The 19,100-nt window shown below is 37.6% G+C and overlaps 1 protein-coding gene across 4 annotated transcripts in view; it reads right to left on the reverse strand.

Moving 5' to 3' along the window:
* Window positions 1-19,100, reverse strand: part of spina (spindlin a) — a 54,085-nt gene that overhangs the window by 12,100 nt on the left and 22,885 nt on the right. For all 4 annotated transcript variants that reach the window (XM_088910366.1, XM_088910367.1, XM_088910368.1 and 1 more), the window contains 2 exons: window positions 16,281-16,527; window positions 7,389-7,437 (listed from right to left, as the gene is read on the reverse strand). In XM_088910366.1, coding sequence (XP_088766492.1) covers window positions 7,389-7,437; window positions 16,281-16,332 — 101 coding nt within the window. In that variant the 5' untranslated portion in view covers window positions 16,333-16,527. The remainder of the gene's footprint in view (window positions 1-7,388; window positions 7,438-16,280; window positions 16,528-19,100) is intronic.

Genomic DNA, 19,100 nt, shown 5'->3' on the forward strand with positions numbered 1-19,100 from the left:
CTTAGTTTTAAACAACTAACTGCGCATCTTCTGATTATGTAATATGTAAAAGAAAATTGACAGGGTGACTTTTGCAATTAAATGAAAATAGTACAAGTTCTATTTGAACATATTCATTTTGAAATGTTTACAAATGTATGAGCTGTAGAGATGTAGTTACGACATAAGGCAAAAATGTTGTGCTTTTAGCAATAAAGCACATCTCAGATTAGAAAACTGAAACTGAAAGACTTCTGTTTATGGGGTTTTCTTATCATGTCTGCATATATGTCAACCTTAGTTTGACTACTGAACATCTTATTAACGTCAAATGAGTCCCAAGTACTTGGGTCGGGAATCTTGGTGTAATTTTGACCCAAGATTTGCATTTGGAGTTTCTGTGCGCTATCCTTTGAGGGTAATGTTTCTTCGGAATATTTTACATATCTGTTAAACTCTCCTAAAAAAAGCTAATATATGCTTTTGGTTTCTTCAGGCTTGATTAGTGCAATGCAGAGATTGCTGCAACTTGCTCAGAACTCAAGAGGCTTTGCTCTTAATTATATCTAAATGCATACCTATCACATTATAGTTTCCTTGCACTGCATCTCCATGGATTTCAGAATAAAATTACTGCATGAAACTCATCTTTAAGGGCTTGAACAGTTTGGCTCCTGACTGCATCTGTGAACTTTTAACTACCTTTACACCTACACATGGTTTAAACTCTTGGAATTTGGTCTTTTATTTTCCAGTACAAGGCTCCATACACAGGACCATCAATGCTTTCAATTGTGAAGGCTATTTAATAACCTCTTGGTCCATAACAGATGGTGCAAATCAGTAAGCACTTACAAATGTCCTTTTACACGTTATATAATCTTGGTTTTAATTTTGTGTGAATTTGTGTATAGCTCTTTCTCAATTGTTTTTTTTAATGTACACCACATTGAAATGATGCCATCAAGAAAGGCAATTTATAAAATAAAGGTTATTATAACTGTTGTGTAAAACGCAACTAATGTCTTATATTTGGCCTAAGTGTTGAGTGTAACTCCAACCAAAGTGTGTTTATCTGCAATCACTTGATTGTACAAAAAAGTAAAAAAATTCTTACTTTTAAATCCCACTTTTAAAACCTTGACAACAGAACTTCACAAATAAACTATCATGATCCTCTGTCTTAGGCTAAATTAATCCCATTTGAACTAATACACAACTTGTGTCTTGCTATGTTTAAATACAATTTATAAATTAATAAGGAAGGAAGATAAATTGACCCACAACTGGCCATCTACATGCATCATCAGTGAATCATTAAATGAAGTTAACATCCAGTCACTGCTACTAACATAAAGTAATTAATGTACTAACATGTCTGGTTGATATAATCATAATCATATAATCATAAATAGGACCAGCAAATTCTTTTACTTGCTGTACTTTTATGACTTTTATACTACAAATTAACTGGAAGCGTTAGCCATATATACAATAAAAAAAAATACAAGACAAAGTATTAAAAATGTCTCAAAACAAATATTGAACACCTATCATGAATTACCACATTTTCAGGTGGTCTTGACATTTATGAGGATTTGGTGCAGAGAAATCATTGTGAATCGCCAAAGTCATGCAACCAAGTCCACCCCTATACCATTGCATAATTTACTACAGTATACAGTACAGTATATAATGTATATAGACATAAGTAACCTTCCCTTATAAGATAATTAAAATACCAATGCATTGGTTTTAATTTGAATAACACTGATCAGCTAAAAGAAACAACAGTAATCACAAACTTATAGTAATCAGTTACAATAACCAACAGAATTCCTCCTCTGTGTCCAGCCAGGACTTTCTCTGCCTAACTCAATTAGTATGTCCCACTGTAATGAAATGGGCAATAAAACTTTCAGTGAGCCTATAAAGTCTTCTGGAGTCTTCATTCCTCATAACTTTCAGCTTGGTTTAATCTCTTTCTGTTCTTCTTGCATACATACCCTGTTGGCCAGACTGAATGACAAATAAGACAATGTTAATTAAATTTGCAAATGTTAACATCCTACTGTATTTATTATTTTGGAATAAATTTATTTCTGGAGTGTCAAAATGTGAATATACCTATACCTATCAGGATTAACACATTTGGCCAGCTAACATTTCTTGATAAAGTTTGAAAGTGCTGTGGGGTGAGGAATAACTGGACATCAATCAAGTCTTGAATATTGTCCTGTTGGTGCCAACTGGATGCTGTGACAAGAGGCTATGTGTCACGCCCAACATCCCTCCCTAGAGGGCTGACCACTGCTCCCATTATTGTCCTTGTGATTGTTAAGCTCCCCAGGTGTACCCTCTTAGGTTTATTATTTAAAGACTAGCTCCTCCAGTCCTCGGGGCTCATCATTAGGGTAAGGATGTCGCGTGGCCCGCCTAGCACTAGGAAACCCTACGTCCATCTCCTGAGGGCATAGGCCTCATCCCCGACACCTCCCGCTTCCTGAGCCCAGGGTCTGGAGGATCTCGCCCTGTCACCCTTGGACCTCCATGTTTTGTCTCTCCGTGTGTTCCCCCTTCCCGGGGATTTTAACCTTGTCGCGTCCCAGGATGGATTTCTTGCTGATGGACTCTCGGACTGTGCCCTGACCTGCCTTTTGACCCGTTTGGATTTGGATGCCGTTCTTTGTCTTCCCCGTTCACTGTCTCACGGATTGTCACTATTATTTTGTGCACTATTAAACCCCTGTGTGTTCTCTTTTACCACGCCTCCTGTTTTCTCCAGCTCTTACCGCATCGCATAGGGTCTACAACAAGATCTGACATGGATCTATGCGACACTATGTTTTTTTGCAAGGGAGGAGCTTAATTTTAGCAGTTCTCTTCTTCTAATGGATGGACTGTTCGTGAAAACTATATATTGCTGCCACACTCACTATGCATTGATATTCAATGACACTGACAAATGTACAGTGGGACATTTGTCGTTCGTACATTCGAAGTACGAGTATTTTTAAGGCTTATTAAAAATACAGGAATTAAGTTTGCTGCTCCCTTGCCAGTCTCTCTCTCCCTCATCTTAGTGGTGCTGAACACAGATTTAAGGTGTTTTTCTAGCTGATAGAGTTTCCTGATAAGGAACAACTCCCAAGGCTGAGATTCTCCAGCCACCCTAATAAATGGTCATCTCTGGCGCCTTATTGTCTGGGAGATTCCTTGGGAGAGTCACATCCCAGGTTGTTTACAACCCTAATGTCAGAGATCATGGTTACTCATCCTCCACCTCGATCAACCAATCAGGAACTGGTAGGGCAGGGTAACCCCACGTGGGTCTCGAATGTCCGTGGAACATTCAACCAATGAACGACCATAATTCCTCCAGATAAAACAGGCAGCACAGGGCCCAGAAAGGGGGCTCCTCCAGGACATTCTCAGACTTATCTCGGACAATCATGTAACAGCCAGTGTGTCCGAGTGCCAGGACTTTACTTTCTCCTAAGAGTCGAGAACGGAGGTTGCCCGCGCGTAACCAAAGGATCCACCTGAGGTTAGCCCAGCAGCAAGCCTCGTGAACCGCCAGTACCCCACTGCGAACGCTCGCCTGATCAACGAGTGAACTACGGTCTAAACTGTCAAAAGCTGAATCTCAGTATTCAGGACTAGCGTTACATCGTGAACAAACCAGTCTTTTTCCCGTCTAAAGAGTGTGACTTGCTTGGACCCGCAGTCACTTTTCATGTGCACAAACTCATGTGCCAACACTGACTAGCCGGTCTTCAGAGAGCTCACTGCCAGCACGTCGCAGCAGGAATCTCTCCCTCCTTCTCCCCCACCTCACGCCAAACCAGGACTGCCTGGCAACGGGCCAGAGGAAGCTGATTGGACTCAGCAACAGCCTGCCGCTGTTCCTTTGTGTCCGTGTGAGATGTGAATCCACACAGTTTTGATGAGTATTCAACATTATGCATTACAGCTAGAGAATTCAATTGTTACCTCAACCTGAGTTGATATAAATTTAATTCCTATGAGTGATGTACTTGCCTTTGAGTATCTAATGTAGACGTTGTAATCAAAGTTAATTTACAAAACTGTATAAATGAATGGTATACTGAATGTATGTTCCTCTTGGTTTGTAACTATTCGTGATTGAATATATACCTTTTGTATTCTGCTAACCCTCACTCTTAAGATCTGTTATGTTTATATGCACATTTTATGTATTAATAAATGTATTGTAGTGTATTAGTATCTGTGTGTGTGCGTTGCTGAGTTATCCCGCAAGGTCAGTTTTCTAATAGCCATCAAAGAATCATTTTGTGACTTACTGCTACAATTAATAATTGTCCCAGTAAATGCACAAAACCCCTACAGCGGTGATTAGGCAAAGCTATACGAGAATAATATAAAATAAATGTTGGTCAGAATTCTATTTTTCCTCTCTCTTGGCCCAGAAGTTCCTTTTGGCTAAGTCCTTAGTGATTTAGCGAAGATGGTGGTGGTCACAGTCACATGAGTCACTTGTTGAAAAGGTGCCAGTATCTTAGACAGCAAACACAGAATGTGGTGCACAAACTTTTAAATCCTGTCATCATGGATAGTGATTGCTCTGGACGTTGTTAGATGTAGAGGCAAACCCATTCAGCACATTCCACATTGGTGGGTCATTCTGGACCTGACAGTGGATTAACAATGAGTTTGAGAAATATTCTTAATATTCGAGCTGATTCTGAGGAGTTGACCAGTTCCCAGATTTATTTTCAATACAAAAGATTACCACCATAATTTTTCTTAAAGAATTGTTTCTAGGCCTGGCAATACCCTTGCTGTTACATTCACATGACAAGGGTATTAACATGAGCTCAAACCCATTAATTTAAGAGAAGCAAGAAAATGCTATGCTTATAAAGAGATAATGATGTATCTGCCTTTTTTATGTGGGAGGTTTTGTTCTTCCAACAGCACATTGGAGGAACCTAGGGGAAAATTAGAGATAGGGGACAAATCTCCTATTAGCACAATAAACCTGACTATTTTACAGTCTAATTTTACTCATTGGATAATAAAAAGTTCAAAAGCATGCATGCATGTTGAATAATAACACCAAATAAAGCATCCTCAGCTTCTGATTCACCTTGCCAAATACCTTAACGAAAAAAAGAGCTCTAACAATCCACACAGTAATATATGGGGAAAACAAGAAGCTTAATCACCGAATAAACATTTTTCTATATACAGGTTTCCCCGAGGCACATAAGCTGACTGAGCACTCACAGAAGCTGCAGCTAGTTTGTACTTTCTCAGCACTTCTTCCACTTGTACAGATTTATTAACCCCATACTCACAACCCAGTGAAGCAGCCGATGCCCCAGCTAGTAGGCTATCTAGAATCTTTATTTCCTCAGCCAAGGTTATCAGTTTCTTACTTTGTTTGCTTTCATTATCATCACTAATTGATAATGTGTGTTTCGTGGACATAACACAGGAATAACACACTACAAATTGTCACAAAGACTCCAAGGTACATGTGCGGTGAAACACTGAAGCACGAGAGAAGTGAGTGTGTGGACTGGGAAGCTGGATGCAGGCAGCAGCACAAAACTGCCCAGAAACCCTGCGGGAGAGCACAGACAGAAGACAGGTAGATCTGGAGAGTGGGCAACCCGGTGGAAGCCATTTCATGCATTGACTCGCATTATATCGAAGCAACTGTGCATAGGGAATTCTTGGAGACATTTTTGCACATTTCAGTGAAACGACGATGGGGGAAACTGCGTTAGAGGAGGAGGGGTTAAGTCTAATCTCAGAATTGACATTTTTACTTTGGGGAAAAAAGAACCTCTTTACTAATCCTCCAAAAGCAAGGTCACACTCTAGAATGATGCTAAAAAAGGCAACCATCTCCTTCCTCATAAGAATGGATTCAAATACAAACATGAATTGTTTGACTGGTCAGCTTAAAAGGGAAATAAAATATTTACACAAATATGAAACATGCACCTCATTTTCTTTAATTTAATCCTTTTAAAAAAGTCATTTCAAAGCCAAATGCCTGAGAGGTTTCAGTTCATCGTTGAGAAATTTAATTGGAAGAAACCTTCTATACTGCCAAACTTTCTTACTCCTACCCTACTCCCCTTCTTGTCTCTCCTTTAAATACGGTGTTAATCACTTGTGTTGGGCAGCAGTTCCAGGCTCAAAAAACAGCAAAACACTTACTTAACTCTGTTAAACTGGGGGATGTTCATCTCACTTTATAACTTTGTGGTATGAATGTACATTACAAGATCTCACCCCCTTCTGTTTTAAACAATTTGAATTACACAGGTGCTGCAGACACACCCATTTTATACATGATATAGTATAAATAATTTGCTTTTCCAACAGATACCAATACATAAAAGTAAAAAAAAAAGATAGAATCTTTCAACATGTGTAGACTGTATATTTTAAATTATAATAATGTGAAGCAAAACATTTAATTTGAATACTGAGAACTGAAATACACTTTTGCAAAAATCATACCTGATCTTAAAAGTGATCACAACAAGATTGATTCAGGACTATATTAACTAAGGAACAAGTAATAGGTTTATTCCATGCTGAAAAAAAGGAAGAAAGAGAACACAACGTTTCGGCCTAGGAGCCTTCTTCAGGTGTGAGAGAGACAGGGCAGTAGGCAAAGGTAAAGTTTGCCTTTGCCTACTGCCCTGTCTCTCTCACACCTGAAGAAGGCTCCACGGCCGAAACGTTGTGTTCTCTTTCTTCCTTTTTTTCAGCATGGAATAAACCTATTACTTGTTCCTTTGCAGCCTACGCATGCTGACGCAGCTCCCCACCTGAACTACTATATTAACTAATATATATATATATTATACTGCACTGCTAGTGGTCATTAATATATGTGATAGTAAAATTCATTCTCTATAACAATAATATATAAATGTAGTTCAGGTGGGTAGCTGCGTCAGCATGCGTAGGCTGCAAAGAAACAAGTAATAGGTTTATTCCATGCTGAAAAAAAGAAGAAAGAAAACACAACGTTTCGGCCGTGGAGCCTTCTTCAGGTGTGAGGTTCAGGTTGCTCACACCTGAAGAAGGTTCCATGGTCGAAACGTTGTTTTCTTTCTTTCTTTTTTTCAGCATGGAATAAACCTATTACTTGTTCCTTTGCATATATAAATGAATTCCTTCTCACACCTCACTGTGAGGTTTTCTGAATGAAAATGTTAACAAAAATTAAAATGTTTCTTTGCTTTTAGTAATAATGAACACAAACCATTAGTTTCAGTTTAACATTGAATATTTGACTTAGCTTTTTTCAGTGGGTGGGAACAAAAACAGTGAAACTTTCCATCTATAATTGTGCAACAAACTTTCAGTTAGATTCCACTGCATGAAGAAGTACTTACTTGTGGGAACTCTTTTTCTTCATCATACTTGCAGAAACACCTGCATGTCCTAAAAAAGCAAGAATAAAAGTTTGTTGAATAAACTGCAAACCACAGATCATATGTATCTGCACTCCTGCTGCTGGCAGTATAGACTACTTCTTAAAACTCTGCCCTGATAACTTCAGTCATCACTTAACTCTGTAGTCTGACTAAACCTACTGTATAATATCATGCCATCCATAAGCTTTTTCATCGCTGCTATAAAAATCACAGGTCCAATTATGATGCAAGAAACATACATCTTCAAGTTAGCTCTTGGAAAAAAAAAGATTCCAGATATCATCAGGCAAATACTTTGCATGAATAAATCTACAATTAAAGAACTTTAGACTCCAAAAAAAGTTGCACAGTTCACTGCATTGTTGTAGTTGAAGAATTAACAACTACAGTGTGTATGTAAATTTCAGTCCAAACAGCAAGTATTTCAAATGGATGACAATACTGTAATGTGCAGGTAGCCAGTACTGTTATGGAACACAAGACATTTTATAGATGGGAGCAAAGGTGATGAGTGATAAAATGAATGCTGGGAAAGCCACATGTATATAAGAACATAAGAATCGTAACACATAAGACTAGGCCCTCCGGCCCATTTAGGCTGTTTGGCTGCTTAGTTGCTGCTACTTGAATTAAAATAGGGTATTGGCTTCAACATCAAGGCTGCGTTGCTTGCTCCTAGTCTCCACAAGCCATTATGTAAATAAGTACCCTGTTCTAATTTTTAAAATGATGTACTGGTAGTTTCCATTTGTGACCTTTTTTCACTACATCTGATGATGCCAACTAGGTTGACTTTTCAAACCCCCCTGAAGATACTTATCAGGTGAAGATAGAATCAGGTCTTGTTGTAGTTGTCTCTGTTCCAAGACTAAAATTATTCAGTTCTTTTAGCCTGTCAGTATAGGACATGCCTTTAAGCCTGGGAATGTAACCAGTTGTTCTTCTCTGGAGCAGCAATAACTTCCTGGTAATGTAGTGACCAACATTGCAAATAATATTCTAAACGGATGTCTTATTAGTGCATTGCACAGTTTTAACCACATCACCTCTGTGCACTTAAGTACAGATGCAGCCATTCAAAATGCTCGGTAAAACCCCCTATTGTGCGAAATTATCTGCAGATTAGCTCGTTATACCACAGTACGTGATTTGCTGGCCAAAATGACCAACAGGCAGCACTCGTGGTGCATTGGTTGTTAGTGAAACAATTGCTTCATTTAATCTCTTTACTGTGCATGTTTAAATCTGCTTAATATTGAATATTAATACGGAATTTTACAAATAAAGGGAAATTTTGGTAGCTGAGCACAAAAATAACAGGAGCATAATGTCTCTGAACAATACAACTTATACTCATTTAGCAATATGAACATATTATGTAAGCTGTTTATGGCTGGTATTGGTAGTTTACATAAAAAATACACACCAGTATTCCACTTTCTTCAGAAACATTTTAAGCATCAGTCTTTCATTCGGTTACTTACTGTGGTTATTTTGGAAAAGTTTTTATGTGCTCCTACTAACTATATTAATATTTAAAGTTAATATACTTTATAAAAAGTTGTTTTAATCTTTTCTATGAATACTTGCACTCCTTATCGCAGTAAAAAAAGCATTTTTTAGAATATGATTAATAGGGAATATAATATGGAATCACGTATCTAAAGAAATTAATAATGATATTTAAGGATTTATTTATTTTCATATAGCTCAAATTATTACCGCAGTCCACTACCTTTGTAAACATCTGCATCAATTCAACTAATTCACCCACGATTACTCGGAAACATTTTGCCTGCCCTTTTCAGTTATAGCTTAAGTCCGTGGTTCTCAAACTATGGCACACGGAGCGCCCCCAGGTGGTTTGCCAGATGACCCTGGAAATGCACTGAAAAATTGGGACGGGTTTTCATATTTTCTATTTTAATAAAATTAGTTTGTGTGTCAAATATGCAGCCTACAAACTACGATATAGTGCGCACTAATAATTGAGTGGACAAGAGCTACTATGTAATTCTACCATTGTATAGGAATGTGTGCTATGAACGTGGCCTTGGAATGTCTTTGAAATGTTGCTATTATATACTGATTCTATATTCTACTGATTATACTGACATATTCACATCCTCCTTGTAAACTGTCTCAAAGTATGCTTTCCTAAATTTAAAAAGACTTTGTTTTGGACGTTGGATTACATTTCTGAAACAATTAGAAACTGAAATAGCAAACCCACTGAGAGGAAACCATCAGGACAAAGGTTTAAAAGACAAGTAATTGTGCTCATATACAACATGTGAATTAATCAGCCATGATACAAATGGCTTGATGGATTGCAAAAGAGATATTTTAACATATTAAAATATACCGACTACAATCTTATTATAGCCATCTTCACAATTTAAATCCATCTCGTTTAATTACGATAATAGTCATAGGATCTATACTTCACTTAAAGTTTGGAATAAAAGCTTACTTCTCATGTCCTGTGAACACTGAATGTATACTCATCCGAAGTAGTACACTTGGTCAAGCCATTCTGATGAAATTTTAGAAGTCCTGCATGAAGAGGAAGGCTGGATCTAATCATGGATATCCGGATGACAAGGAAAAGATAAGGGAAATTTCTGCTTAACCTCTCTCTGGAGATGGCTCCTCAAATGGAAAAAAATCCACGCTCAGCTGACGTTCGCTTTTCCAGAACATGCTCCAAATTTCAAGACTTTGGAACACGTCCTGATTTAAATGGGGAGTAAGTCTGTCTGCCCATATTTTACAGCTGCTGCTATGAATATTCTGTGATAGTCAATGGTGTTAACAAAAGTCCAATTGTCTTATTTTGTTGACCAAGTGAAATTAAAAATTAAATTATTTTTTTTAAAGAAATGTAAAAAGAAACTAGGCTTATGTTGCAGAGGAATTCTTAGGCAGAAGTTTATTTACATACACTGTTGCAGGCCTTTCATCTAACTGTTTCAGTTGCGGTTTTGGCAGAGGTAGCTGCAGCCACGTGATTAGTTAGCTGTAAAGTTGCCAGAGAAAGCATGTGAGCCTCCTAAATTGCCGTGTAGCATCTTTTAAATCAAATCCTCACAGATGATGGTTGATCAGGACTTCATCAGGTGTAGTGTTTTTTTCTACATGGCAGATTCCTCATTGGTTGATCTTCATGGCCCGTCAGTGGATTTATGACAGGTAATCTCCACGTGGTGTTCAAATCCAGATGTCTATCTCTATTGGAAATAGACTATGTGGCCTCCCTATGCGTAGTCCATCACTGGAGTCATAACCATAAGTCCAACTGATTCGCTGCTTTGTGTCAATAAGTCAATCCATCCTAAACGGCAGTCTCCCATCTCCCCAGCATTCCTAAGAACTGACTCAAAGGAGTTAATCAGTGCCAGGTTTTACATTCAAGGCAAAATAAATATCAGTTTTTCTGAACACTTAATTCCATAATAATCACTGCCATGCTGCTACACCAGTACAGTTTCAAAGTTTTTTTCTCCGTAATCTTTAACCGATTTATTAAACCAGATGTGACAGTTTTAGGGTAACACTTTCATTAGCTTTGCTATTTCTCAGTACTGGCTGTCTCAGTCTTCAATGATCTCGCAGTCTCAAGAAGAGTTGCTAACATAAAACTTTATATAACAAATAAAAGACCTTGAGAAACAAATTAATTTATCTGTGTTTATTTGGGATATATTTTTAATCTCTCAGCACATATACACTGAAAGGCTGTAGTAAATGTTTAAAGTCAAACACACCAGATCCTAAGCAGTAGTTTGTGTAGTTTGAGGGGCTTTATCTGCCTATTTTTCTGAAATATTGTACAGAAACCATGAGTTTGATAATCACAAAATTGAAGATCACAAAGCTCTCATGTTATTTCTCATCTGGATCTGGCATTATTTCTCAATGAATTAATAAATGATCAAATTTGAGTGGATATTCAAAAGTCATTGGGGCACTTAATCTTTAGAATTTATTTTATTAATATTGTTACAAAAAGGGGGTTACAAAAACAATACATACATAAATATATCAAGCCCCATAAACAATCACTAACCCCAAATTGTGAAGATACGCAAAGAATATACCCGAGCAGTTGGTGTAATTAGAGGCACTTGAGAGCTTTCCATTCCCTGCCGCAGCCTTGGCAAGAGTAATACATTACAGGCAAACTGGGATAAACATATTACCAATGACACACTAAACAACACAATATACAACAAAGTTACTCTACCTACAAACAAGGCATCTCAGAGGCCTATATCCTTAACAACCAGAAAAACCCCAGACTTTTATGAAGTATTCAAGAATCCTATAAAACACCTATATAGGCCAACAAGAGAGATAAACCTGCCTTCTAAACTAAACAGAATACAATCTATTGTTACATCTTCTTCTCCCATATCCATTTATAATTATGTACATTTTTTATACATTTTTCTTGAGTGGCTATAACACCTAAACACTCGAAAACGTATGACCATCCTGTGTGTTGTTCTCAGACGTCTCATATTTCTTTATCACAGTAATAAGTCCATGTTGGCTTGCACAAACATTTTTGCAGGTAGTGTGAGGGTGCAAGGGTATGCAGTCAAAATCAACTTATTATTCTGGCATATTCTTCCACAGCAGCAGACTACAGAATAGGTACTAAACTTTAGTGCTTTTATTACATAGAACTTAACATTACCCAATGAGTTCAGACATTGAAATGAAAATCACTCAGTGAAGAAGAATGGAAATTAATTTTACAAGATAATTAGCTTGCGGTCTGCTGAACCCCCTGGATGAACTGACTATATGTTTTGGGTCATCATGGTGCACTGCAAAGTGTCATAATGACCCCAAAAATAATTAAATGCAACAAAAGACATCACCATGAGAAAAAAGTAGAAAATCTTAAAGTGGCCAAGTCAGAACACCTCAAGAAGAGGCAAGTACTCGAAGTGTAAAGGTAAAATATCTTTAAAAAAATCTCAAATGATTCCACAATGTTTGATTAAATTAATGGGTCACAGACTTCATGTAATTGTCTCAAAAGGATATGCAAACAAATAATGATTTACACTTTGGAATTTACTTAAACTAAACATGTACTAATATACCAATCACTGAAGGCAAAGTAAGTGTTTTTCTTTACCGAGTTCACTTTTTCAAAACTCTTCACACAGTTAACACAACATCCCTCTATGTGGACCAAACCATGATTTTTTCATTGCTTAGACACAAAATGCATTCGGTGAACATAGTTTTAAAAATTCTTCAATTAACTTCTCACTCAAGCTCCACTACCAGCAAAACGGTGAATTTTAACAGCCCAATTTGCAATTGCTTGCATACTCCATATCAAACTGATAACACTAAATTTGAAAACCTAACATATGCAGCAAAAGCAAAGGGGATAGCAATTTGCTAAGTCACAAATATATTTGAACACATTCAAAGTCCAAATCAAAGATTTTGATAAAGGTTACTGAGAAACTGCTGATTGAAGTTATGTAAATAGATCACAGTTGATTCCCATCTCAGTTGAAAACCTACCCAGGTGCTAAGAAATTTTTAAATGCATGACCATCTTATAAAAAGAGGAAATCTTTGGAATGATTTTGCTTAGCATGGACCCAGCAAGAGTGGTCACCCATGCAGGTGTGGGTGAAAGACAAATGGCTGGACGATGGAGAGGAAGAGGGAGAGGAGTTCGAAATCATGGTGGCATTCACCACAGAGGAAGACCACAACCTACTGTGTCTGATAAGATAAGAGCTACCATAATAGACCATGTCAGAAATCTTGGTCTGTCATTGAGAGACGCTGGTCTAAGAGTTCTCCAAATCTCAACCGTCCAACTGTCGCATCTATAGTAAGAACTTTCCAGCAAACCAACAGGTAAGTTATGCGTTTTACAAAGGCTTACAATGAAATGCATACAGTAAATATTATCCTCTAGAACCACTGCTAATGTGTAATTGTACAGTATTTGCTCTATAAGACCCAATGACTACCTCCCTCAGGGGGGAAGAGGAAAGACGTTCAATGTTGAGCAGGACAGGGCCATTGTGAACATGGTTATTGCTGATAATGCAATCAAACTTCGAGACATTCAGGGCAGAGTGCTGGCAGACACCGTTTTTCAAAATGTTCAAAGTCTCAACCTCACAACGATAGCTCGGACCCTGACGAAACACATATCAGCACGAAGCAGTTGTACACCTTTCCTTTTGAGAGGAAAAATGATCGTATCAAGGAGCTCAGGCACCAGTATGTGCAGGTAAGGTGTCTATTCAACAGTAATGGTTTTGAACAAAACTTAGAGCACTTGTAGGACACAGTACTCACTGCCTTATTGTTTTTACTGTAGGTACACAGTACACAGTAATGCTTTTACTGTATTGCCTAATCTGTTTGATTTCTGCTAGAGAGTCATGGAGCTGGAGGCCAATGGAAGCCCGTTTCTGCCAGGGAGTAAAAAATACGCGCTATGGTATCTCAGAATTGCGACTTGGTATCAACTTTTTATCTCACATTTGCGACTTCGAAATAGCCAACATTTCATTGTCCTTTTGTTATTGTAAAGGATTCGGGTTCTAGGGCTTGTGCCCTTACCGCTCCCACCCTAGTTTGTGCCTCACTGCATTGGCTCGAACCCAGGTCTTGCCAGCTGAGCTAAAGAAGACCTTCTTTTTTAAGTAAAAAAGGACATACAAAGGAAATATGTAAAAAGTACAAGTTTCAGCTTTCATAATTGTGAATTCCTCTGGATGTGAAGTGTCTATTTCTGTATCTTATTTCATATTCTGTCTCTGGTTTTGTATTTCTGGTGTTTAAATAAAAACTTTTTTAAAAAGCCCACCGTCCACTATTCCATCCGGGTACTACGGAAGCCTCACTGGCGGAAATGGCATTCCATAAAAATTAGTGTAATTAATTAGATTTGTATCAGGGCACTGTACAAGACAAGACTTCAGGCCTATAGATCCTATGATCCTGTATGATTCATGAATATAGTGTAATGGAACAGCCAACATACAGATTTATAGAACATACATACATCTGGTTGCAGTGTGATGATGGCACCGCCCTCCCCTGCGCATAACAGGGATACTGGCCACTGGGGCTAAAGAAAGTGTTCTTTAGCTCAGCTGGCAAGACCTGGGTTCGAGCCAGTGCAGTGAGGCACAAAGTAGGGTGGGAACGGCGAGGGGCACAAGCCCTAGAACCCGACTCCGTTACAATAACAAAAGGACAGACAATGAAATGTGGGCTACTTCGAAGTTGCAAATGTGAGAAAATCCTAAGTCGCAATTCTGAGATACCATAGCGCGTTTTTTTTTACTCCCTGGCGGAAACGGGCTTCCATAGGAGGCCAGTCTGACACCCCATGAAATCATTTATGTGGATGAGGCTGGCTTCAATTTGGGAAAAAGGTGCTGGTGGGGACGGATTGTAATAAGACAGTGAGCCACAGGGGATGTTCCGGGTTAGAAGGGTGGCAATATTGCTGTGTGTGCGGCTATGTCATCCAATGGGTTACTGTTGCACAGGTCCCAAATCAGGCCATATAATGCAGAGCGCCTCATTTCATTTGTGGATGAATTATATGGAAGGCTTGTGTCTGAGGAGGAAAGGGGACAAGTGAGGCCAAACATGCAAACATGTGTGATGACATGGGACAATGTAGCTTTTCACCATTCCCCGTGCAGTCACAGACTGGTTTGCAGCCCATCCAAGGATGATTTCCCTTTTCCTTCCACCTTATTCACCATTCCTCAACCCTATAGAGGTATTCCTTTCCTCATGGAGGTGGAAAATGTATGATCATCGTCCACATGATCAGATGTCCCTCCTGGAAGCAAAGGATGCCAGATGCCTGGACGCAACTGGAGACTGCCAGGGATGGATCAGGCATGCAAAGAGATTCTTTCCCCGGCATATAGCAAGAGAGGACATAAGGTGCGATGTAGATGAGAACATGGGGCCAAATGTAGTAGAAGGGGTAGACTAAAACCTGCATTACTGTACCTGTGAGTTTTTTTTCAGTACTACAGTACTATTATTTTATTACTGTAAAGTACGTCAATATTGCTGTATTACCGTTTTGGCATTTTTGTCACTTTTCATTTGTCTTTGATTTTTTCTGTCGCATGTACCGTGGTGGTTCACTGTATAGAATAGTGCATGTGCAATCCTCTTTTGTAATGCAAAGTTTGTAAAAAAAAAAGATTGCGTACACAAAAACAAACGAAAACCTATAATTACAATAAAGAGAAACTAGAGAGCACAACATTATTTGCTACTGTACATCTACTGTAATGCCACTTGTCTTTAGTGTTTTCCAGGTCATTGTGCTATTATGGACAAAGTATTCTTGCTAGAAGAAAAAAGGTGCTGGTGTTTTGATAGTATTATTTTATTTTGAGACAAGTTTGCAGTGTTTTGATAGCTTTAGCGCATGTTGGGCACGAAATGAACAGTTGTGCCAAGCTTCGTGTTGGTGTAGAGAGTTATGAAGAGTTTTGAAAAGGTGAACTTGGTATTGAAAAACACTTGTTAGCAAATGTAAAAAACGAATATGATCAAATGTTTGTACGGGATTACCAAAACTTACAAGATAATACAATTTAATTCATATTAATACACACAGTTTTATCTCAACTATAACGCAAACAACAGCCTTGACTTTTCCTGTCCCAATATTATTGGAGGGAAGTATATATTTAGTAAAAAAATCAAAGCATTTTATTTTGATTTACCTAAACATCCATTCATGTAATCTAAGTATGTTTGAGGTGTAGGAATCAGGCATGTGTACATTATTTTATTAATTTATCATTGGCTTACCTGCATCAGCTCTGGATCTCTGGCCCGCTGTCTTCCCGAATGGGGTCTTCATTCATCTGTATTTAGCTGAGCAGCAAAGCTGCCTGACTAGGGTGAAAATATCAATGATACCCTATTCTATGATGAGCCTACAATGGGAGAAAAGCTTCTTCACCCCACCATGCAGACTGGCAGCAGTTTTTCCTAAGTAGAACTTGATCTTCAGAGTTTTCAAGTTGTTCCACAGCTCAGGCAGGTCTCCAGAGTCCTGCAAAAAAAAAGACACTTTGGTTCCCTTGTACATTACAAACAGAAAGAGTTAAGACCTTCATAATATTAACAAATACACCCTTTCAAAACAAAAACCCAGTCTGCTAGTCAAAACAGTTTCTTATTCAAGAGCTGCGGAACTTGCACGTTCTTGAACCCTGAAACCAGACCATTAAGATCAATAGTTTAGTAGTACCATATACACTGATAATGTCCTTTAATGCACTTTTTTAAAATGATTAGCATTTTCAGGCTTAGGATCTTGTTTAAGATTTGAGATATAAAAAGTTTTACTTATCAGCATTTGAGGAAAGATTTAGATTTTAAGCTACCCAACCCCCTCACCAACACACACAAATCAACTTTCCTGTATCCTCTCATTAATATCCTTGTAGGGTAAAAGGGGTATTTTATCTTCTCAGGGAACACAATATGTCTAGATGAAATTGTTTCCTTTTGCAAGGAAACAGGAAAACATACTACTGTGAAACTAAAAGAGGAAAGTGCTATAGTACAAACCTACCTACTCAACCAACTCAACAACTTGAGTGCTTTATAAACCATGATGGACAGTATTTTATATTAGACAAAGAAGACCAATGTAAATACTAGAAAAAAACCAACCTTGGTCACGTGTAGTACAGCTCGGTATAGAGAAATAAAAAATATGAAAATGATATACAAAATATTTTTTTTCTATTTTATGTGGGTGCCTGCAGTGGCATGGTGGCACAGTGATTAGTGGATGATGGGGTTTCTGAGATGCTATCTGCCTGTTTGTATGGGTTTCCTCTGGGTTCTCTGGTTTCCTCCCACTGTCCAAAAACATACTGGTGGCTTAACTGGCTTCTGAGAAAAGTGTCCCTGTTGTGAGTATGTGCGTATCTGTGCTTGTGTGTGTCCTCGCGATGGAGTGGTGTTCCGTGTAAGATGTATACCACCTTGCGCCTGTAGCTAGCAACCCTGAACTGAATAAAGCAATTAGAAAATGTATATATTTAATTCTCCAAATTTATAGGGAAGGGTATTTTTACTGAAAAATTGTCTGACAGATGAGGGGTGTTACTTAGGGAATCTGCCATTACACTTTAGAAGCAACTTGTAATCCTACACGATGATGCACAAAATAATGGTGATGTTATAAAGCACACAATACAATTTCCTAGGATTAATCCTTTAACAAGGCTGGATTTTCTATGTGAAAAACACTATTGTAAAATCAAATAATCTAAACATATTGTATCTTGCTTTATTTTCTTTATAATCATGTACAAGCATAATAATAAATAAAATGCATATACTGTAAATACTAGTACTACTATACAACTAAAAAAAGCAAAATTATTTTTCTTAAATAAAACATACTCTTTGCCACAGCTAAGGTAACAAGGTTATGCTATTCTCTCCAAGGTAGGAGCAGGAGTGTATTTAATATGCTTGGAAGCACTAACAGCTGATGTAGGTTATGAATCAGATTAGCACAAAATACCATGAAACTAGTTAATATAACGCCTACAAAGGTGGAAAATTACCACTTTTGATTACAAAACATTTGGCCATAGCATTTAAGACAGCTGTTGAGAAAAAATATATAAAAATACAATTTTAGCTGCAGGCTGAGTGTGTTTTTATTAACATAATGAGGAAGACAGCAGCAGGAGCTCAACAAATTTTATTTATTCATTTATTCAGAATGAGAATTTGTTCAATGTTCAAATAAAAGCAAACCTTTAGGATTCAATATTTTCTTTAGTTTTTAAAATTCAGTCTTTAAAATTCATATTTCATCTTAATTATGACACCAATTCAGAACTGTGGAGCTGAAACTGAGAAAAAAATTGCTTTTTAATATAATTAAACTGTCATGTAAAGTTTGTCCTTATTTGGCCAAAACCAATACTTTCAAACTGTGTCCATTATTGCTGGCCAACAAAAAAGCGATATTGCCAGTTGCTTTTTAACAGAAAGGTGTGTGTTACCTATTCCACTGAATTTGCATGGATCGAGTTTTTCATTGTGCGCTCTAAAAATTACAATTAGTGACACCAGTTTAAAAATATTACAAAACCATCAAGTTGCTGGGAATTAATGAGCAATATCACAAGTGATTAATCAAAACTGTGGAATTAACATATCTCAAAGTAAAACCATTTGTATATAAATGTAGATTTATAATGCAATTTGAGTACCACCCAAGAGGATACAAAACCTCATCCATTATAGCCCACAGTTGTCACTAGATATCTCAGGGCTTAACAATAAACTACAGTTATTAAACCAAATACATTGAGTTCAATAGGTGTGACATTCAAACACCATTTCAATAACCAACCACCCAAGGGCAAGTCTGTTCTATAAAATAGGCTAACAGGAACAAAAACCTACATCTGACCAATATGAAGAAATTGCAAACAAAAAGATGCAACCTCTCTAAATTCTACTCACCCTTTAACAAAGCCAAGGTTTATCCTTATTCAGTAATCATCTTTTTCCAAACATAAAACTACATTCCTGATGGTTTCAGGATTTCCAGACTGCAGTCTCTCACACCTCTCCTATTATCTACTGTGA

Source organism: Atractosteus spatula, chromosome 3 (genome assembly GCF_055471065.1).
Source record: "Atractosteus spatula isolate fAtrSpa1 chromosome 3, fAtrSpa1.hap1, whole genome shotgun sequence".
NCBI lineage: Eukaryota > Metazoa > Chordata > Actinopteri > Semionotiformes > Lepisosteidae > Atractosteus > Atractosteus spatula.